The 22,714-nt window shown below is 39.1% G+C and overlaps 2 protein-coding genes across 4 annotated transcripts in view; one reads left to right on the forward strand and one right to left on the reverse strand.

Annotated features, from left to right (window-relative positions):
- Polh (DNA polymerase eta) overlaps positions 1-4,333 on the reverse strand; it is a 33,634-nt gene extending 29,301 nt beyond the window's left edge. For 2 of the 3 annotated variants that reach the window (XM_046426208.2, XM_046426210.2), the window contains exon 1: positions 4,113-4,333. The gene's annotated coding sequence lies outside the window, so the exon portion shown is untranslated. Of the gene's footprint in view, positions 1-3,874; positions 4,019-4,112 lie in introns of those variants that run through there. The other variant, XM_046426209.2, reaches the window with a different exon arrangement.
- Positions 4,334-4,448: 115 nt separating this feature from the next.
- The window catches only part of Xpo5 (exportin 5), a 53,699-nt gene continuing 35,433 nt past the window's right edge, over positions 4,449-22,714 (forward strand). The window contains exons 1-7 of the mRNA XM_058573201.1: positions 4,449-4,710; positions 6,044-6,165; positions 7,291-7,363; positions 8,883-9,020; positions 9,134-9,316; positions 21,766-21,792; positions 22,273-22,458. Of these exons, the coding sequence (XP_058429184.1) occupies positions 4,606-4,710; positions 6,044-6,165; positions 7,291-7,363; positions 8,883-9,020; positions 9,134-9,316; positions 21,766-21,792; positions 22,273-22,458 (834 nt within the window). The 5' untranslated portion in view covers positions 4,449-4,605. The remainder of the gene's footprint in view (positions 4,711-6,043; positions 6,166-7,290; positions 7,364-8,882; positions 9,021-9,133; positions 9,317-21,765; positions 21,793-22,272; positions 22,459-22,714) is intronic.

Raw genomic sequence — 22,714 nt, forward strand, 5'->3', positions numbered from 1 at the left:
TAGGAATAGGCACAGGAGGCATGGGAATTAGAAAAAAGGAAATGCATTTTCATATATTGCTGGCATGAGAATAAATTAGTACAATTTTATGAAAGTAATAGTAAAAGCTTTAAAAACACTCTTCTTCAAAACATTTCACTGAACATTTCACCGAGACACAAATAGCCAATAGATGCATAAAAATGGCCTTAGCATCCTTAGTCCTGGGGAAATGCAAATTAAAACCATAGTATATATCACTTAAGAAAAAAGGCAACAGTGATCTAGTTGACAGACAGATCTGAAGTGTAAGTTTAGGGAAAAGAAAAGGAGACCATGTATATATAGCCAGTCCTCAATATCTTGAGTGTCCCACATCAGCCAATACTCTGGGGAAAAAAATGTGTAGTGAACATGTACAAACTTTATTCCTATAATTCTCTAAGCATTATGGTACAATACTTACATTGTGTTAGGGATTATAAGGAATCTAGAGATGATTTAAAGTATTTGGGAGGGATTCGGGGTGTTGCTCAGTGGTAAGAGCATTTGCCTAGTATTCTCCAGACCATGGGTCCAATCTCTAGCATCAGTAGATTTTGGTATCCTGGCCAAGGAATGGAGAGGGAGCATGTCTTGGAATCAATCCTCTTGTGGATACTGAGGGACAACTGTATAACATCATAGTGTTCGTGTAAATTTTTAAAGTTTTTATTTCAAAATACTTTTAGACTTACAGAAATGTGCAAAAATAGTAGGGTTCTTCCACACTGTTTCCCCTAGTGTCAACATTTTACTTAGCACTATTATCAAAATTAAAAAACGAACACTACTTAACCACCAACTCAGCTGAACACAGTGGCACACACCTGTAATACCAGCTACTGGGAAGGCTGAGGTAGGAGGATCACAAATTGGAGGCCAGCCTAGACAATTTAGTGAGGCCCTGTCTCAAAATGAAAAGTAAAAACACTAACTCAACTACGTACTTATTTGGATTTCACTGGTGTTTCTACCAATGTCTTTTTGTTGTTGTTGTTGTTCCAGGATGCAATATAGATCTTACAGTGCATTTAGCTGGCTAGTTGTTTTGAGAATGTCAATTTGTGTTTGTCTAACATTTTCTCATGATTGAGATTATGCATTTTTGGCAAGAATATCAAAAAGCGATGATCTTTTCTCAGTGCATCACATGGAAGAGAGGTTATGCTGTCAATATATCTTCTTACTGGTGATGTTAACCATGATAAGATGGTGTACATCAAGTTTCTCCTGTAAAGTTACTATTTTTCCTTTTGTAACTAATAACTATCTTGGAAGAAGATACTTTGATACCATGTAAATATTCTATTTTTCTTTACACTTTCAACCACTGAGCAAACTATCAGTGGATCCCACCTACGACAATTACTTTGTAGTGTTCTAATGATGATTTTTCTATTCATGCAAATTTTTGACCACACTTCATGGACAGACAAAGGTATGAGTAGTAGAAAAATAACTTTACATATTTAAGAGTGGACATTAGGAGCTGGGGTTGTGGCTCAGTGGTAGAGCACTTGCCTAGCATGTGTGAGGCACTGGGTTCAATTATCAGCACCACATATAAACAAGTAAAGGACCATCAATAACTAATAAAAAAAATTTTTTTTAAAAAAGAGTGAATACTAATGTTATTTAACTGTTTATTTAATGTTGTTAGCAATATTAGTAGAAGGAACATCATCTGCAGCTCCCAAATTTTGCTTATATTGGAATCACCTGGGAACCTTTTAAATATTCTCAAATCTGACACTCTTGACTACTAGACATCCTAATGTAATTAGTATAGATACGATTTAGGAATCATGATTTTTAAAAGCCCTACAGATAATTCTAATATACAGCAGAGCTGGGAACAAATAGTCTAATGTAAATAAGGTACTTACGGAAACACCAGAAAAGCATGATTTAAATATAAGAAACAGGTTATACAGTTGAGTAAGCACCCAACTGTATTCTAAAAAGGTTTTTAAAAATTAACAATGAATCACGTGAATAGAGAGCCTACAGAATGGGACAAAATCTTTACCACATGCACCTCGGATAGAGCATTAATCTCTAAGATATATAAAGAACTCAAAAAACACAAAAAAACAAGTAACCCAATCAAAAAATGGGCAAAAGAACTCAATACACATTTCAAAGAATGCAATCGATCAACAAATACATGAAAAATTGTTCAACATCTTTAGCAATTAGAGAAATGCGAATCAAAACTCCTCTAAGATTTCATCTCATCCCAGTCAGAATGGCAATTGTCAAGAACACAAGTAACAATAAATGTTGACAAGGATGTAGGAGAAAAGGTACATTCATACATTGCTGGTGGGACTGCAAAATGGTGCAACCCATTATGGAAAGAAGCATGGAGATGCCTCAAAAAAACTTGGAATGGAACCAAGATTTGACCCAGCTATCTCCCTCCCAGGTTTATACCCAAAGGACTTAAAATCAGCATATTACAGCAATTCAGCCACATCACTGTATATAGCAGCTCAATTCACAATAGCAAAACTATGGAACCAATCTATGTGTGCTTCAACAGATGAATGGATGAAGAAAAATGTGAGATTCATATATACATGGAATATTACTCAGCCTTAAAGAAGAATAAATTTAGGCCATTTGCCAGTAAATGGATGGAGCTGGAGAATATCATGCTTAGCAAAATAAGCCAATCCAAACAAAGACTGAATGTTTTCTCTGATATGGGATGCTAATTCACAATAAGGGGTAGGGGGGCTGGGGAAGAATAGAGTTACTTTAGATTAGGTAGAGGAGAGTGAAGGGAGGGAGGGGGTATGGAGGTAGGAAGGATAGTAGAATGAGTCAGACTTGTTACCCTATGTGTATTTATAACTATATCACAAGTGGGCTTCTACATCACATACAACCAGAAGAATGAGAAATTATATTGCATCTACATATGATGTATCAAAGCGCATTCTACTGACATGTATAACTAATTAGAATAAAAAAAAATTAATCTTCACCTTGAAAAAAGGTACCATGCAACTACAAAACTGGATGGCTAGTGGAAAGAAAACACATATTTAAGAAAATCAGAATATTCAAGGAATAACTTATAAATTCCAATCTACCACTCGCCTAAAACAGACAGAATGTGATAGTTTAAACATTCATAAGTTAAAAACCACAACATGCCAGAAATTCCTTTCTTCTGAAGTGGCTTTTCTGCAGTACTAAAACAGATAACGCCAGAAAATAGTGAATGCATTGTCACAAAGGACAACGACTATGCAGGGTAAGCACCATATTAAATACAAATACCAAAAGTGAAAGAAGAAGCAGTGATTTAAAGGGCAGCAAACATTTGCCAAGCACAAAAATCACACACACAAAAATATTCAGACTGACAGATAATAAATCAATAGAGGTTTCTAATTTACGTATTTACTGGAAAAAAGCAAGAGTTTTGCAGAGATGGAAATGAACACAATTCTAGCAAAACCCTGCTTTCAGATAAGGATTATACTACTTTGAAATAAGATACAGCATTCGGCAAATTACCAAACTGCAGGAATATTCAATCTTTTACTGTCTTGATTTATCCCAATCTACATAAAACAAGTTTGTAGCTGATCGAGTAGTAACACACCCAGGAAAAGAGCTCAAATGAAGGGGAAGATTTAAGAGGCATACGGGAAAGTATCATTTTTTTCCTACAAAAAAATCTCCTTAGAGGCAATCTCGCGGTCTTTTCTCTCAGTTGGCATGTTTTCTTTTTCACATAATTTCAGGGCAATGAGTCATCAGTCAAATCATAAAACCAATAGCCAAAGCAATGTGAAAAATCTGAACATCGACACCGCACGGTTCTAAATATTCTTACCAAGGCGACACCTGGCAAAACTGCCAACGGGTCGGGCGCGGAGAAACACGCCTATAATCCCAGCAGTTCGGGAGGCTGAGACAGAATCGCGACTTCAAAGCCAGCCTCAGTAATGGCGAGGTGCTAAGCAGCTCAGTACCTGTCTCTAAATAAAATATAAAATAGGGCTGGGGATGTGGCTCAGTGGTCGAGTACAATGAGTTCAATCCCCGGTATCAAAAAAAAAAAAAAAACTTGCCAACGGAAGCCGCGGTTGGGGGAGATCAGTGTCCGCTGGATGGAAAACGAAGAGGTCTTGAGCAGGCCAGTAGGTTTCGCGATTTATTCCCCGTGACGATGAAGAATAGGAGCAGAAATCCCAAAGAATCTCCCAAAGGGCTTCGCGCTAGTCTGTTAACCCAGCCGACTGAAGTCCTACAGCGCGCGCGACTCAAGGGACCGTTGAGGCGCCTGCGCAGCCGGGTCCTTCCGTCTCTCGCTCCACCCCCCAGGAGCAACCGTCACAAGAGAGCCGCCACTTCCGTGGGCGCGTGCGCAGTGGCAGATCGGGCGCGTGCGCAGCGCCTGGTCCTCCCCGGCTGTACATTCTGCTGCTCACGTTCCTCCTCCCGCTTCCCACCCTCCCAACCCGCCGCGGCCCGGTTCCAACGTGTGGTCCCCAGAAGGGAGCGGTCCGTGCCTCGTGCTCCCGGGACGGCCGTAGTGTGCGCTCGCGGCGCGTGGCGTTAGCCATGGCGATGGATCAAGTGAACGCTCTGTGCGAGCAGCTGGTGAAAGCGGTGACCGTCATGATGGACCCCAGCTCCACCCAGCGCTACCGGCTGGAAGCCCTCAAGGTAGCTGGGGTCCCAGCGTCCTGGGCCCGCCCTGAGACCCTCCCCTAGACTGGCCGCCCCGGTGCGGCCCCTAAATCAGGTCGTTTCCCGCCCACGAGGCCTCTGGAACTCCCTTCCAACTCCCGAGGGCCTTCCCCTCGCGGCCCAGCTCAGGTCTTCCACCCCCGCTTCTGCACTCGCGCGCTTGCCCTGCGCCCCGGACTCTCTAGTCGCTTCTTATCCCAGCCTCCACGACTCACTGTCCTTGTCTTCTTCCTTCCTCACTTTTTACTCTTGATGCACCAGGACTCCTTCGCCACGGACTACCCTCATTTTCAACCTTCAATCCCCATATCCCTGGCTTTCCCGAGGCGCACGTGCAGATTCCGCCCCCACCCACCTTCAATCTTTATGGTCTTCCTGCTAACCCGCTCACCTGACCTTTCCTAATCGACCGCCAGTCTCCCCGAAAGCCCTTTACTTATATTAGAGCCTTACATTTATCTCACTGTCTCATCTGTGTTGGGCATTTCTGGTCTTATTCTCACAGTCCTCCCATGTTTTCTAGTGTGTGGTATTCATAGGCTGTTTTGCGCAAAGATGAACTTCTACCACTTGCTTTGCATTTTTACAAGGCCTTTTTGGTTTCCTGAAAGCAGTTTTCTTGAGATCCGGATGCTCTGCTCAGGAGTCTGATTCAAGTGTTGCAATTTGGAAGCTGACACAAATGGTGATGCTAATACAATAGAGCTCCATTAAACAATGTATGTAAGCTGTGAGAAATGACTGTTTAGGAGAAAGTACTCATACATGTTTTAGATCATATAACTTCACAGAATGAGCGCCCCTTGGAGGAAACTTTACTATATGTATGCCACAGGGTTTGGAATCAGAATTATTTGAGTTTTGTTTTGTATTAGGAAATATTTTAATAGACATAAAATTAGAATACTATAGTGATCTTTATGTGCCTATCATCTAATTCAGCTGGGATATGGATTTTGACACCCTTCTCTTTATACCTCCCTCCACCCCAAGTTTTTAAAGCAAATTCTAGAAATTGTCGTTCTGTCCCTAAGAGTGTATCTCTTAACAATTTTTTATCCCTTTAGGTAGTTTCTTTTCCGACTTAGGCTACTGTTGACCACAGCATGGCAAATCTAGAACCATCAAAGTAGAAGGAATGTTTTACCAGTTCTTTATTAATATAATATCAATCTAGTTTATTCTTTTAGTATGATATCTATATAGGTTTTTGCAACTTTAAAAAGCAGCTAATTTTGGAGTTTTTAATATTTTTTGGTCCCTATCCTCTTTGACCTCCCAAAAGAAATACTAACTTTTCTTCTTTCAGTTTTGTGAAGAATTTAAAGAAAAGTGCCCTATCTGTGTCCCCTGTGGCTTGAGGTTGGCTGAGAAAACACAAATTGCCATCATCAGACATTTTGGTCTTCAAATCCTGGAACATGTTGTCAAGTAAGGAGCTCTTGGTCCTTAAAGTCTGTGAGAAAGCAAGTCTTTCTTATACTATAGAGATGCTTTTTAGACAGTAGAAAAGAGCAATTCCCAGGAAGAAAAGAATGATTGCCACAATATTCTCAGGACCTCCCAGGAGCACTCATTTAGGACTTTTAACCTTTTTCCTCTTGAGTTTCTTCATCTGTGTAAAAGGTGTGGTACATACAAAGCATTCAACAAGCAGTAGTTGATAGCTACTACTCCATTTGTCCACATTTATTGAACTCTTAGTATATGCTAGCAGATCTCAAGGCCTTTGTAGAATAATTCAGTAGGTAGGTAAATAAATCTCTGATTAGACAATGTCTTTTTTTGGTCATTCATTCATTTGTTAATTTATTTACTTTGGCACATGCAAATAGGATTGTATGAGGATAACCGAAAACCTCTCTCCTAACTTGTGTCTTCTACCTTCAACACCTTCAACACCTATCTGAAGAGTTAGCTTTTAAGACTTAGCCAGTTTCTGAAATTGTACTATAAATTTGTAAACCAACATAAGAGAAGTAGTAATATCAAGATTATATTTTCTTTTGTGGGGAGGCAGTTATTGTGAATTGACCCAGGGAAACTTAACCACTGAACCACATCCCCAGCCTTTTTTTTGTACTGTATTTACAGACAGGGTCTTTCTGAATTGCTTAGGGCCTTGCTAAGTTGCTGAGGCTGGTTTTGAACTTGCTGTCCTCCTGCCTCAGCCTCCCAAACCACAGGGATTACAGGCATTCACCACCATGCCAAGCTCAAAATTATATTTTCTGAGAAGCAAATATTTTGTTAGAGTTGCTCTAGATGGATAATTTCTTTTGGCCTATCAATAAAATCATGGGAAAAAGCTAATTTGTGGCACACATCCTGTTAGGATTCTAATTAATGGACCACAGCATGAGTAAAACCTTTTCCCAAGACTTTTTCTATTTTATTTTGGTTAATTGTGGGCTGTTTTTGTCCATTCTCTGAAGGACACAAAATCAAAATAAAATTTGATGAAATCTCCAGCATAATTGAATGCAGGAATCAAAGTTATTCTTTTGTGAAGACTCCTAACAAGGTTCTGTTTATTTTATGCATTTTGGTGGCCAGGTTTCGGTGGAACAGCATGTCTCGATTAGAGAAGGTCTATCTGAAGAACAGTGTCATGGAGCTGATCGCAAATGTAAGGAAGGGATGGGTGGGATAACGTAATTTCTTTCACACAATGTTCATATAAAAATTTACTGGTTCAAATAGTAGAATGTTAACGATTACGTGCAGGCATCACAAAAATGGTAATTCATCACATTTATCTTACTAGATTTAATTAATCACCCTAATTTTGACTTCTTTTTTAAAATTATAAAGACAAAGCAAAGAAGATAAACAAATGGATGAATAATGTTAAATCTAAGAGGTACTGAAACACTCTCTACTTTGTTTCCTTTCATCCAAATTCAACGAAGATGTGATACTAGTGATGAAAAACATGTAGATAGAATTTGTTTCAAAATAGTTGTAGTTAAACCCAATACCTTTATTTTATTTTTTTATTTTTATGTAGTGCTGAGGATCGAACCCAGCACCTCACACATGCTAGGTGAGCGCTCTGCCACTGAGCTACAACCCCAGCCCCATAGCCTTTTATTCTTTTTCTTTTTTTTATTCTTTTTTTTTTTTTTTTTGGTGTGGGGGTTTATGGTACTGGGGATTTGGATCCAGGGGCATTTAAACTGCTGAGCTACATTCCCAGTTGTTTTTTTATATTTTTTGTTTTGAGACAGGGTCTTGCTAACTTGTTGAGGGTCTTAACTAAGTTGCTGAGGCTAGCCTCAAAGTTGTGATCTTCCTGCCTCAGCTTCTTGCATCACTGGAATTATGGGTGTGTAGCATCATGCCCAGCTTTTTCTTTTTTTTAAACAAAGGGTATGAAATAATTCCTACCCCTCCCCTTTTATGACATTAATGGGGAAAAAAATGTCCTTCAAATTTTTGAATTTAGACCGGTGTGGAGGCATACACCTAAAATCCCACTCACTGAAGTAGGCAGTAGGATTGCAAGTTTAAGTCCAACTTCGGCAACTTAGCTAGACCCCATCTCAAAATAAAAAATAAAACTAAAAAGGCTGGCAATATAGCTCAGTGGTAGATCATCCCTGGTTTAATCCCCAGTACTAAAAAACAAAACAAAACATGAATTAATTCAGCTATTTTGTTCATTCTGGGGAGACAGAGTCATAATTCATTAGTTTTGACATCAAACTTCATACCAATAATAATTTTACTATATTTTCTAAAACTAGGATTATGGGAAAAACAGTCAATTGCTCTTCCATCCCCTCCCATTTTTATCAACCACTCAGTATACACATTATTTCTAAACTCTTCCACCCTGACCCTCATTAAAAAATGAAGCAACTTGTGACTTTCCTTAGAACAGTGATGTTTTCTTGGTCCTGTGACAGCCACCTTATTAGCTAATGCAACCCACACTTAAGTTTAAATGGGAAGAATGATGGGTGAAAATGAAGGACAAATGGCTCAGACATGGAGAACAGATTTGTTGGTTCTGTTTAATTTTAAAACAGACCTGTTGATGGGTTTTGTATACTGTCATGGCCCAGTTTTGTTTTGGTTTTGCTTTTGTTTTTTGACTAGAATTCGGTCTTGCAAACCTCTTAGTATCTCTTATCTTTTTTCAGGGAACATTGAACATTTTGGAAGAGGAGAATCACATTAAAGATGTTCTGTCTCGAATTATGGTAGAGATGATCAAACGAGAGTGGCCACAGCACTGGCCTGACATGCTAATGGAGTTGGAGACTCTCTCTAGACTAGGGGTAAGGAGTGCAGCTGTGTCAGCTCTGCATGCTTGGTCTTGGCAATAGCCTTTGGGCATACCTATATTGAATAAGGTGCTTTAGTTTTAACTACCTTATTTCTGTTGGTATAGGAAACACAAACAGAATTAGTGATGTTTATCCTTTTGAGACTGGCAGAGGATGTAGTGACCTTTCAGACACTTCCTCCTCAAAGAAGAAGGGATATCCAGCAAACATTAACCCAGAAAATGGAAAGGATCTTCAGTTTTCTACTTAACACACTTCAGGAAAATGTAAATAAATACCAGCAAATGGTAAGGAATTTTCCACCCTACATTAGTCCTATTTTCCCTTTTATTGATTAAAATTCTCTTTAGGCAAGTTACTAGAGTGTCTAGTTCAGCAAAAGGAAAGGACATTTCATGGGCAAAAAACTGGATAACAGGAGAAAGTAGAACAAATTTTCTCAAAAATCGACTCAGTGGAGTTTCCATATCTACTAGAAAAAGTAGTACCTTTTATATAGTAAGAAAATTCTTAAAGCAGCATAAACATAAAGGTTAATATTTAATATTTGAAAACCCAGATTTCTGATCGGTCAAGATATAGTATCCTGTTAAATTGCAGTGTCCTATTTCATCCTGGTTTCGATTGTCACATTCATTAATCTTTACCACATGATCCTTGGCATTTTGTACTTCCTGAGGAGGCTATTCTGCAGAAAAAGGTAAGCCAGACACTGTCTTTCTGACCATTGTCTTTAGGAGACACCTTTCAGAAGAAGGCAGTTTGAAAGTTAGTACAGTGGTTCTCAAGGTGATTTTGCCTCTTTGTTATCTGAAATATTTCCAGATAAACATTTGGCTGCTATCTGGAAATATTTGGCTTGTCATAATTCAGGGGATTGCTACTGGCATCTAGTGTATAGAGGCCAGGAATGCTGCTAAACACCCCATAATCAGGTTAGTCCCACTGTTACATCGTGTACCTATAGAAATAGTTAACAACAAATCCCACCATTACATATAACTATAATGTACCAATTTTTTAAAAACTGCAAAAAAGAAGTACCCCGATCCAGAATCTCCAAACTATTTATTTCAAAAATCAGGATTAGAAGGTGGACACAATGGTGCATGCCTATAATTCCAGCTTCTCTGGAGCTCATGAGTTCAAAACCAGCCTCAGCAAAAGCGAGGTGCTAAGCAACTCAGTGAGATTCTGTCTCTAAATAAAAATTACAAAATAGGTCTGGGGATGTGGCTCAGTGGCAAGTGCCCCCGATTTCAATTAACCCCCAGTACCTGCCTCCCCCAAAAAGAAAAGAAATCAGAATTAATTAAAATAGGTGTTTTTTTTTTTTAAACGTCCCTGACATATGTATTGAGTCTGTTTTTTCAATAAATTTTAGATACTGATGCAAGTGGTAAGAATAAAGTACTATGAGCTGTTAGTGAATGCATAATACATGCTATACACTTATTTGCACTTTGTATGTTATTTTTCTTCAAACAACCCTAAATTCCAGTTATTGTCTCTGAACATTCAGAGAATAGTTACTGAAGATTCTCTAATAAATAATTGCAGTGAAATTCATAGCTGTTGTTTTGACTTATAATGGAGTCTCCAAAATACTTGCAAGATTTAAAAAAAAAATTTATATTGTTTTTAGTTGTTGTTGGACCTTTATTTAATTATTTTATTTATATGCAGTGCTGAGGATTGAACCCAGTGCCTCAAACATGCTAGGCAAGTGCTCTACCACTGAGCCACCAACCCAGCCCTTAATTTTTTTTTAAATATTTTATTTTTTAGTTGTAGTTGGACACAATACCTTTATTTATTTATTTATTTATTTTTATAAATATTTTTATAAATAAATAAAAGTGCCCAGGACCATGCACATGCTAGGTGAGCACTCTACCGCTGAGCCACAACCCCAGACCCAATTTCTTTCTTTCTTTTTTTAAATAACTGCCGCAGTCTGGCTGGGCACAATCAGGAGCCACTTGTCAAAAGAAACTAACTTTATTTTTAGAACCACACACGCCAAACAAAACAGCCTCTCAGGAAAAACCCTCAGAGCCTCAACTGCCACCACCGGCTTTCCACAAGCCTCTCTCTCCCACACAAGCTTCTCTCCACCTCCCACAATCCTCCTGCTCTTGAGGCCGATTGGCTGGGTCACGTGGGCGGAGCCAAAAAAGTCCCCCAATGAGCAGCTCCGTGGTCTGAAAGGGCAGGGAAACAGCCCAATGAGCATCACCGCAGAGGAGCCAATCAGCTAGATGTTGCTGGGGCCAAGGAGCCAATCAGCTAGATGTTGCTGGGGCCACTGTGAGCCAATCATCAGCCAGCAGCTGGAAGTTTGCTGGCAGCTGGAAGTTTGCTGGGGCCCCTTTGGCTGTGGCTCTCAACATCTCCCCCTCTCTGTTTAAACAACAAGCATGTGGCTTAGGGACCGTGCCTGTTAGGCAGTCCAATTCAACATATGGTCCTTACCCGTCATCAGATGAACTGACCTCTAGGCGTCAGCCTCCTGTCTTAGGTTGGTACCACTGCAATTGGATCATACCCGTCACTGACTACCGGTCCAGCATACAGCCATACTTGTGGATAGGCCTTTGCACCTGTGGGGGGGTGAGGTTCTTTGCCTCACCTCTGTTGGCCCCCAAATTTTAGACCATCACTAGTAGAGGAGGATGCAAAATGCCATGACATTAAGCCAATTGAGGGCTCCTTTGAAAAATTGTACCACCGGTGACATCATCAGCAAAAATACCCCAACACTACCACAAGTCGCTGCACCAACAGATAGTTCACAATGCATACAGGTGAGCTCACAATGTGTCCAGGCAAGTTCTGCAAGCAGTTCAGTGATGGCTATTGTAGAAGCTGTAGATTGGTTTTATCTTTGACTTCACCAGCACTGGGATGAAGATAGGAATTCTGGCAATAATGGCTAAAGAAAAAATTATGTAACATTACAGAAGGCACTAAAAGAAAACAATTTTCTTAACAATTTACATTGTCTTCACCGGCACTGGGATGAAGATAGGAATTCTGGCAATAATGGCTAAAGAAAAAATTATGTAACACTACAGAAGGCACTAAAAGAAAACAATTTTCTTAACAATTTACATTATCTTTAAGAGAATTATTAAATATAATGAAAAGGAAAGGTGAAAGTAAACAAACAGATCTGTTAACCTTCTTTTTTGTTTACATATTAAAACAATCCTCAACAGTTGTTTACCCAATTTAAATTAAACCATATAAATCACGTGAAAAAAAAATGTTTGGATCCATTTTATCATGAGCGCTCATCATATATGATATATGGACATACGTACATTCAAACATATAACACAAAACACAAGTGTGCACACATAATATAATACATACAACACATAACATTATAGTAAAGGCCTTATAACTTTTTACAGGTGAAATCTCCATTGCAATGTTTAAAAACTCTATACTCAAAAAATAGAACTGATCAGCAAAACATTAACCTAGGTCTGTATGAGCTCAAAAAACAAAATAGAACTTCATGATATGGCAAAGGGCAATAATAAAATAGATATTGAAAAAAGCATCCTGGTTCTGTTGCAGATGTAAGAATAGCCAAACTGGAGTTTTGGATATCAGTTGTTATGGATTTGAGCCAAATCATCTTCTTTTTGGTCTGTAGAAATCGCTTTAGTTAATCTTTCTGGAATCCAAATCGGCTGCTGTTCTCCCTGTGGAAACACATAAACAGACCCCCGACTCCAGACAATCACTGGGTCAGGACCTTGGTTAATCTCTCTGGAATCCAAATCGGCTGCTGTTCTCCCTGTGGAAACACACAAACAGACCCCCGACTCCAGACAATTACTGGGTCAGGACCTTTCCATTGTCCTGTTAGAATATCTTTCCAAAGTACCTTGGGCTTATGTACATTTTTTGGACACATATGCCTTTCTGCAGCACTAAGTCCTGATGAATCCAAATTTAAAAAGTTTAGAGTAAAAAGGGTTATTTTAAGTTTATCTTTGGGGAATATATACCCCTTCCCAATTCCTTCTTTTTGCTTTAATAAGTACATTTTAATAGTTTGATGAGCTCTTTCAACTATGCCTTGTCCCTGTGGATTGTATGGGATTCCTGTTATATGAGTAATGCCAAATGTTGAGCAAAATTGTTTAAAAGAGGTAGAAGTATAACCAGGGGCATTATCTGTTTTTAACTGTTTTGGAACACCCACAGTGGCAAAATTTTGTAAGCAATGAGCTATAACATCTTTAGTTTTTTCTCCGGCATGAAGGGAGCCCATCAAAAATCCAGAAGAAGTATCAACTGTAACATGCAGATATTTTAATTTTCCAAATTCTGGCAAGTGTGTGACGTCCATCTGCCAAATATGGTTAGGTATCAATCCTCTAGGATTGACTCCAAGATTAACTTGTGGTAAAAAGGTCACACAATTTTGACATTGTTTTATTATTTGTCTAGCTTGTTCCTTAGTTATTTTAAAACGCTTTTGTAAAGTATTAGCATTGACATGGAACTTTTTATGAAAATTTATAGCTTCTTCTAGTGTAGAGAAAATATGTATGTCATGTGTAGTTTTATCTGCTAAATCATTGCCCAAACTAAGGGCTCCAGGCAATCCTGTATGTGCCCTGATATGTCCTATAAAGAATGGATCTTTTCTGTCCCAGATTAGACTTTGTATAGTGGAAAGCAAAGAGAAAACAGTAGAAGAAGGGGAAATCCTACCAGCATCTTCAAGAGATACTATAGCATTAACTACATACTGAGTATCAGAAAATAAATTAAATACAGAATCTTTAAACATCACAAAAGCTTGTAATACTGCATTAAGCTCTACCTTTTGAGCTGATTGTTTGGGTACTAAAAATGTAAAAGTTTGATCAGGGGTAACTACTGCTGCTGTACCATTATTTGACCCATCAGTGAATATATTTGGAGCATTCATGATAGGTGTTTTTCTTGTCATTTTTGGAAAAATTACAGGATGCAATGACCAAAAAGACAATAAAGGATTAGATGGTAAGTGGTTATCAAATGAAACATTAGATTTGCACATGATTATTGCCCAAGTATTTAACTCATTAGCTAACTCATCGATTTGATTCATAGTATATGGAGTAATCATTTTATTGGGATAAATTCCAAACACTCCCTTTGCTGCTTTTATTCCTTTGAGTATTAATTGTCCTACAGCCTCAGGATACCTAGTAAGAATAGTGTTAGGAGAATAAGATAAATGTATCCATAATAATGGACCTTCTTGCCAAAATACTCCTGTAGGAATATTTTTTGTTGGTAGTACAATAAATAATAAAGGCAAACTTATATCAATTCTATCCAAATGCATATTTTCCATATATGTTTCAATGATTTTTAATGCCTTTCTTGCTTCAGGTGTTAACATTCGGGGTGAATTTGGATCTGATGGACCTTTTAGGATATCAAATAAAGGTCCCAACTCTCCTGTTGGTATACCTAAATAAGGCCTTATCCAATTTATGTCTCCTAATAACTTTTGAAAGTCATTAAGTGATTTGAGTTGATCTACTCGTATTTGAATTTTTGGTGGACGGACCATGGTTGAGGATAATAGAACTCCTAAATAATTAATTGGAAAATTTAATTGTACTTTATCTATTGCTATCTCTAGATTATAATTTTTTAATAAGTTTGTAAGTGTGGCATAACATTCTAGCAATGTGTTTTTATCTTTGTGTGCTAACAATACATCATCCATATAGTGAAATATTTGTAGTTCAGGATTTTGATTTCTAAGTGGCTGGATTACTTTGTTAACATAAATTTGACACATAGTTGGGCTGTTAGCCATCCCTTGAGGGAGTACTTTCCATTCATATCTCTGATCAGGACCTTCATGATTCAGTGCAGGGATAGTAAATGCAAAATGTGGACTATCCTCAGGATGAATTGGAATTGAAAAAAAACAATCTTTAATATCTACAACTAAAACATACCAGGTTTTTGGCAAAGCAGACAACTGAGGAATCCCTGATTGAGCAGGTCCCATAATAACCATCTCATTATTAATGGCTCTTAAATCTTGAAATAATCTCCATTTACCAGATTTCTTTTTGATGACAAAAATGGGAGTATTATGGGGAGATACAGAAGGTTGTATATGTCCTTCCGCTAATTGTTGTTTGACCAGGTCATGGGCTGCTTGTATCTTTTCTTTAGTCAGGGGCCACTGAGGAACCCATACTGGTCTTTCTGATTTCCAAGTAATTTTTATTGTCTCAGTGGCCCTTTCTGAAAATCCAGCCCATGTCTATCTGTTCCTTGATCTATTTGTATTGGTGCTGTTATACCTTGTTCTTGTTTTTCTAATCTTTTTCCTTTCCTAAAACCTTGTCTAGTCATAATAGTGGGTGCATTTTGGTTGATGTTATTTGTTAATGTCAAACCTAATTGATCTAGGACATCTCGTCCCCATAAATTTACAGGAAGATGATCCAATACATATGGCTGTATAGTTCCTTCACATCCTTCAGGATCCTTCCAATCTAATACCATTGCACTTCTATGGGGATTAGTTGCCACTCCTAGGCCTCGAAGCGTTTCAATGGCTTGTTGTAATGGCCAGTGTTTTGGCCATTCTTGACGAGAGATGATGCTAAGGTCTGCACCTGTATCCAGTAGCCCATTAAATTCATGTCCTTGAATATTTAGTTTTAGCATGGGGCGAGAATCTAAATTTAAAGAAAGCATAGCCCAATCTACACCTGTGGAGCCTAATCCCTTGGAACCTCTTTCTACAGTACGACTGGAAAATTTATCATGTAGGCTGGATATTATTAGTAACTGTGCTATTCTATCTCCTGGTGAAATTACTGATATACCCTTTGGAGAACTGGCTATAATTTTTATTTCACCTTCATAATCGGGATCAATTACCCCAGGACTTATCATAAGTCCTTTTAGAGTAGAAGAGCTGCGTCCCAATAATAAGCCTACTGTTCCTTTGGGAAGAGGTCCTTTCACCCCTGTGGAAATGATTTGAACTCCCATCTCTGGAGTTAGTACTGCTCTGGCGGAGGCACAGATGTCCAACCCTGCGCTCCCTCTGGTTTGTCTGATGAGGGATCTGATGGACAATGTGTCCTGGGCACTACCCTGATGGGGTTGCTGGGTTCCTCCAGTGCTCCGTATATTTGTGGTTTTGGGCCCCGGAGCATTGGGCCCCCCTGTCCATTTTTTGGCAATGGAGCCCGATGCCTTTCTCCACGATATCGTGGATAAACACCTGGTCCTTGTTCGTTTTTTGATAATGGAGTACCCTCTATGGTGGTTTGAGAACGGCATTCATTAGCCCAATGTCTCCCTCTACGACATCGTGGGCAAATACCTGGTATTCTACTCCTTTGATACCTAGTTTTGTTAAACCCTCCTCCAATGGGGCAATTCCTTTTAAAATGTCCTGTTTGTTCACAATTGTAGCATGTTCTTGGCTTGGCATCTAAAGCCTGTTTTACTGCAGCTGCCACAATTTGCCCTTGTTCATTAATGTCTCTGGCATCTAAAGCCTGTTTTACTGCAGCTGCCACGACTTGCTCTTGTTCATTAATGTCTCTACATAATTTAATATATGTGTTTAAATCTTCATGTTTCCATGGTCTAATGATATCTCTGCACCAACGATTCGCTTGCTCATAAGCCAGGTGTTTTAGTAATGGCATTGCTTGTTCTGTATTCCCAAAAACTCTGGTAGCTGTTTGAATAAGCCTATCTACAAATTCAGCATAAGGTTCATTAGCTCCTTGTATTACCTTAGATAATTGACCTTGTAAACCTCCATGTCCTTGTAAAGTCTTCCATGCCTTAATTGCATCTGCAGCAATTTGTGCGTATACGCCAGGATCATATGCAATTTGTTGCTGCTGATCCTCATAAGGTCCCTTTCCTAACAACATATCTAGATTTCTCTGAGGATAACCAGCTGCTGCATTTCGCCTAGCCGTCTCCTTGCAAAATTCCTCATTGGCAACCTTCCATAACAGGTATTGTCCTCCATTTAGCACAGCTTTACACATATTAGCCCAATCTGCTGGCGTCATGTTCAAGTTGTTAATGGATTCGACCATGCTTACAGTGAAGGGTGCTTGAGGACCATAGGTTGTTACAGCCTCTTTTAGCTGCTTCACTGTTTTGAAATTTAAAACTTGGTAAAATCGCTGCCCTCCTGCCTCAAATACAGGGCATGTTAATATTTGAGATCTTGTCTGAGGATCCCAACTATCAACTGCGGGGGTTGGGGGCCTCCCAGCATATGGAGGTGGCGCTGTTGGTTGGACACTTACGCCCTCTGGTGATAGAAAGGTGTTAGTAGCAGTCTCCTGTAGAGGTGGTGCTGTTGGTTGGACACTTACACCCTCTGGTGATAGAAAGGTGTTAGTAGCAGTCTCCTGTTGTAACTTTCCCCCTGATGGCTTTTTCTGTTTTACACTTTCTTTCTCTGTCTGACTAGCTTGAGAGGCCTTCTCTTTTACTTGAATCATTATGTCTTCTCCTTCCTCTACCATTGTCTGAACTGAAGGCTTTGGACTAAGCAAACAAGATATGAACGTCCACAATGGCAATGTGCCAACTGGCAGAGTCCCTGGGCTTTTCTTTTCTATTCTTTTTAAATCTTCACCATGATGGTTCCATTGTGATATATTTAACAACTCCTCCTTAAAAAGCCATGGGCTACATTTTTGTATTGTATCAACGTATGCCCTGATTGTTCTTGATTTTACTGAGATGCCTCCTTCCTCTAACAATTTACTTAACACTCTTTCAGTTTGTTTTTTACTAATTTCTGATTCCGTATTTCTACTATAATACAACCCAACAAGATGACGCCAAACAAAACCGAGACAGAATGAAATAAAAAGGGAACAACAAAAAGTCATTATAGCCTTTCTATCCTCCTGACATGTGCATCCGTCCTTTCTCCCTATCTGTTCCTCAGACGTAAATAGTTTCTCCTCAGATGTGAGCGGTTTTTCTTCCGTCTCACTCATCTCCAGGGACAGGCAACTTAAAACAAAAGTGAAGCAAAATAAAAGAGGAATCTTAAAATGGCTACCCATCCTCTCGCCCTGCCCTCAGGGGCGAGCAGTTTACCTTACCCTCAGTCGCTCCCCGTGCGAGCCACCAAATGCCGCAGTCTGGCTGGGCACAATCAGGAGCCACTTGTCAAAAGAAACTAACTTTATTTTTAGAACCACACACGCCAAACAAAACAGCCTCTCAGGAAAAACCCTCAGAGCCTCAATTGCCACCACCGGCTTTCCACAAGCCTCTCTCTCCCACACAAGCTTCTCTCCACCTCCCACAATCCTCCTGCTCTTGAGGCCGATTGGCTGGGTCACGTGGGCGGAGCCAAAAAAGTCCCCCAATGAGCAGCTCCGTGGTCTGAAAGGGCAGGGAAACAGCCCAATGAGCATCACCGCAGAGGAGCCAATCAGCTAGATGTTGCTGGGGCCGAGGAGCCAATCAGCTAGATGTTGCTGGGGCCGCTGTGAGCCAATCATCAGCCGGCAGCTGGAAGTTTGCTGGGGCCCCTTAGGCTGTGGCTCTCAACAAATAACTTTGTTTTTTATGTGGTGCTGAGGCTCAAACCCAGTGCTTCACAGGTGCGTGGTACCTCTACTACTGAGCTACAACCCAGCCCTCCAAGATTCTTCAAAAGAAAATATTTACATTACAAACCTGTATGTCAGGAATGGGGCAGGGTATTCTTTTCATTTTCCTTTAAGACATATAATCCCTAAGAGAAGGGAAAAAATTGTCCGAGAGGGAGAACCTACTCATGCCTTTTTGGGGAGGGTGGGGTACTGGGGATTGAACTCAGGGGCACTCCACAACTGAGCCACATCCCCAGAATTATTTTGTGTTTTATTTAGAGGTCTCACTGAATTGCTTAGTGCCTTGCTTTTGCTGAGTCTGGCTTTGAACTCGCACTCCTCCTGCTTTAGCCTCCTGAGCAGCTGGAATTATAGAAGCGCGCCAGTGTTCCCAGCTGCTCATACCTTTTATGAGATGGGCCAACTTTTGGGGGGGAAAGGGACAGAAGTTCTGATATATTTTATCCCTAACTTGGGTTATTAGATTATAGGATTCAGGACAATTTTTCCTGAAATAGGTGTATTTTTATAGTCTTAAGAAATAGTAGGTTAGTAGTGGTGGCTTTCAGTCAATACATTTTCTTAGGGAAGAATCCTTTTGCTCAGAAAGGATAGTGTTCCACAGAAAAGAAGATAGCTTAATTCTGTAATATAGCAGCATTTGCATCAGATGAGCTGAGAAAATAAAGAAATTATAAACACTGGAGCTGGGCACAGTGGTGCAGTCCTATAATCCAGTGACTTCAGGGGCTGAGGCAGGAGGATCACAAGTTTGAAGCCAGTCTGGGCAAATTAGTGAGAACATGTTTCAAAATAAAAACAGTGAAAAGGGCTGGGGAAATAGCTCAGTGATAGACCACCCCTGGATTCAGTTTCTATTATTACCGAAAAGAATTTCCAAATAGTAAACAGTAATATGATGATATTTTAGAATAATAAAGGAATTTTCTTGGGAAAGTTAGAACCTATAGAGCTACACTGTAACCATTTAGTAATTTCCTTTTTTTTTTTTTCCACCTCTTATGGAACCCACAGATGCTTTACCTCTGAACTACATCCCCAGTCCTTTTTATTTTTTATTTTGATATTGGGTATTTCTCTTTGTTTTTATATATGTATGCGCGCGCGCACGCACACACACGTATTTTAGTTGTAGTTGGACACAATACCTTTGTTTTATTTATTTATTTTTTTTATGTGCTGCTGAGGATTGAACCCAGGGCCTTGCACCCACTAGGCGAGCACTCTGCCACTGAGCCACAACCCCAGCCCCTAGCTTCCCCCCCACCGTGTCCCCAGGTATCTCTTAATTGCTGAAGGTGTCACTAAATTGCTGAAACTGGTCCCAAACTTGCGTTCTTCCTGCCTCACCCTCCCCAGTTCCTGGGATTACAGGCATGAGCAACCATGCCTGACAGTGATATGTATTTTAAAGATGAATGGCCACATATTTTATGAGAAAAGCATCACAACACTATAGCATTAAAAATAGTCTTCTGTTTATAACTATAACAATAATCAGTGAAGTCCATGATTTTCTTCCTTTCTTCCCCCCAACCCTGGTCCTGGGAATTGAACCCAGGGCTCCAGGGCACTTCACCACAGTTACATCCTTAGTCCTTTTCATTTTTTATTTTGAGACTGGGTCTCGCTAAATTGCTAAGGCTATTCTTGAACTTGCCGTCCACCTGCTTTAGCTTTATGAGTAGCTAGAATTACAGCATGCATCATTGCACCCAGCTCAGTCTATTGGTTTTTCAAATTCTGAATAATTAGATTGCCTAGATGAAGCATATGCCACAGCAGTACTGATTGGTGATGACTCTTGGCATAAGTTAGAAACATCCACTGTGGTCTACTTTCTTTGCCTTGGTCCTGTCCTCTCCATTTGTTAAACCAGGCTACCACATTTGGTCTTGGTAAGACCAGAGCATACCAAGAGCTATCTTTTGTACCTTGAACTTCTCTGTTCACCCTAGTTCCTTCTCTAGTTCCATTCTTCACTTTCCTGATTGTGGAGTAGATTAAATGCTAAACAAATGTGGTTTGAATAGGCTCTCCCCCTATTTCATCACCCTGGCTCCTCCACTAGCTCCAGGAGTTATGAAGGATTTATTGGAGTGTGAAGGGTTTGTTGGACTTGGTTGTAGTCACTTTACGAATTCTTGATCCCAATGATGATAACTTTCAGGTACTGCAGAATTGTTATTCCTGCTTGTATTTCTCTAATTGTCTTCAGGAGTTATTTTTAATTTTACTTTCAGAAGTTTCTTAGGAAAATATAATTTTAGATACTTCAGATTTATGAATGTAGCTTTTTTAATTTTTAATTTTTTTTTTTTTAGTTGTAGATGAACACAATACCTTTATTTATTTTTATGTGGTGCTGAGGTTTAAACCCAGGCAAGTGTTTCACCATTGAGTTACAACCCCAGCCACATGTAGCATTTTAATGGAATTTGAAATATTAAGATAAAAATCTGTATTTGTATTTGTATTGAACAGCCATTATTTTGGTATATATAGCATTTAACATTTTTGCTTATTTTTGTGTAGTTATGTTCACATATACATGGGTCCTATGTTGTATTTATTTTAATATTATTTTAGGACGGGATAGAACCTAGGGGCTCACACATACATACTAGGCTCTAAGCTACATCTCCAGCCCTTTTTGTTTTTATTTTTTTTATTTTGAGACAGGATCTCTAAGTTACTGAGGCTGGCCCCAAACTTGCAATCCTCCTACGTAAGCCTCCTGAGCCAGTGGGATTATTCATTTAATTTTAATGTATTAAATGTATTCATTTAATTTTGTTTCTTCCCTAAGGTTAAAGATTGTATCTGATAATGAGTAATTATAATGCACCAATTTTAAAAATGATCTTTAAAAGAAAGCGTTGCATCTGTTTGTTTTTGCAGTGCTGAAAATTGAATCTAGGACCTTGTACTAGGCAACCATTGAACTAAACCTCTAGCCCTCTAAAAGTTGCGTCTGTAATTAACAATTATTTTTCAAGACCCTTAATTATAGGAGTGGAAAGTTATTATGTAGCCTTTTATTTACTAAATACATTGGATTTTTTTTCTTTCAGAAGGCAGATACTTCTCAGGAGTCAAAGGTAAGAGCTCTTTATGGAGTTGGAAGATTTCTTTTAGGCTTTCAAGTGTGGGGATGCATAGACCTAGTGACCTTTGGTCTTTTTGATTACTGAGCTGTAGTGAAAGGGGAGGTAAAGTTAAAATTCTTAAAAAAAGATAAAATGGCCACACAGACCAGTATGATCTTATTGATGGATTCTGAGAAAGCCATTGAGAAGTGGTTGTATATCAGAAGAAAATCTTTTTGAGTTCTCAAACAGCATCTGTTAACATGAGTACATTGTTCAGTTATAACGACAGTATTTTTATTTTTAAAAAATTATAGTTGAAGATGGACAGAATGCCTTTATTTTATTTGTTTATTTTTATGTGATGCTAAGGATCAAACCCAGGGCCTCATGCATGCTAGGCAAGAACTCCACCACTGATACAGCCCCAGCCCAACCATAGCATTCTTATCTGTTGGGATTCGTAGTCAAAAGTGATTTCTTTTCACACAGGCTCAAGCAAATTGTCGGGTAGGAGTTGCAGCACTGAATACTCTAGCAGGCTACATTGACTGGGTGTCTATGAGTCACATTACTGCTGAAAACTGTAAACTCCTGGTGATACTCTGCCTGCTTCTGAATGAACAGGAACTTCAGTTAGGAGCCGCTGAGTGTCTTCTCATTGCAGTCAGCAGAAAAGTAAGTTGTTACTTCCAACTGACTTTAACCTTTAGTTTCTGAGTTAGGGTATGTATGTGTTTAATTGCATGTTATAACAGAAAGACTTAAAAGTGTAAAGCTCATTCATTTACTGTTAAGTCAAAGACTGGCTTTAATTTTTCTTGGCTAAAAAATGAGACTGTGGCTCTTCTCCATAGGAATATTCTCTGTGTATATAATTTACTTAAATGTTGTATCAGCATTCTTTCCCAACATTTAAAATTATAAGTCTTAT

This window comes from Marmota monax, unplaced genomic scaffold, assembly GCF_021218885.2.
Source record: "Marmota monax isolate L192 unplaced genomic scaffold, Marmota_monax_Labrador192_F-V1.1 WCK01_AAM20220418_F8-fsc00187, whole genome shotgun sequence".
NCBI classification, from domain to species: domain Eukaryota; kingdom Metazoa; phylum Chordata; class Mammalia; order Rodentia; family Sciuridae; genus Marmota; species Marmota monax.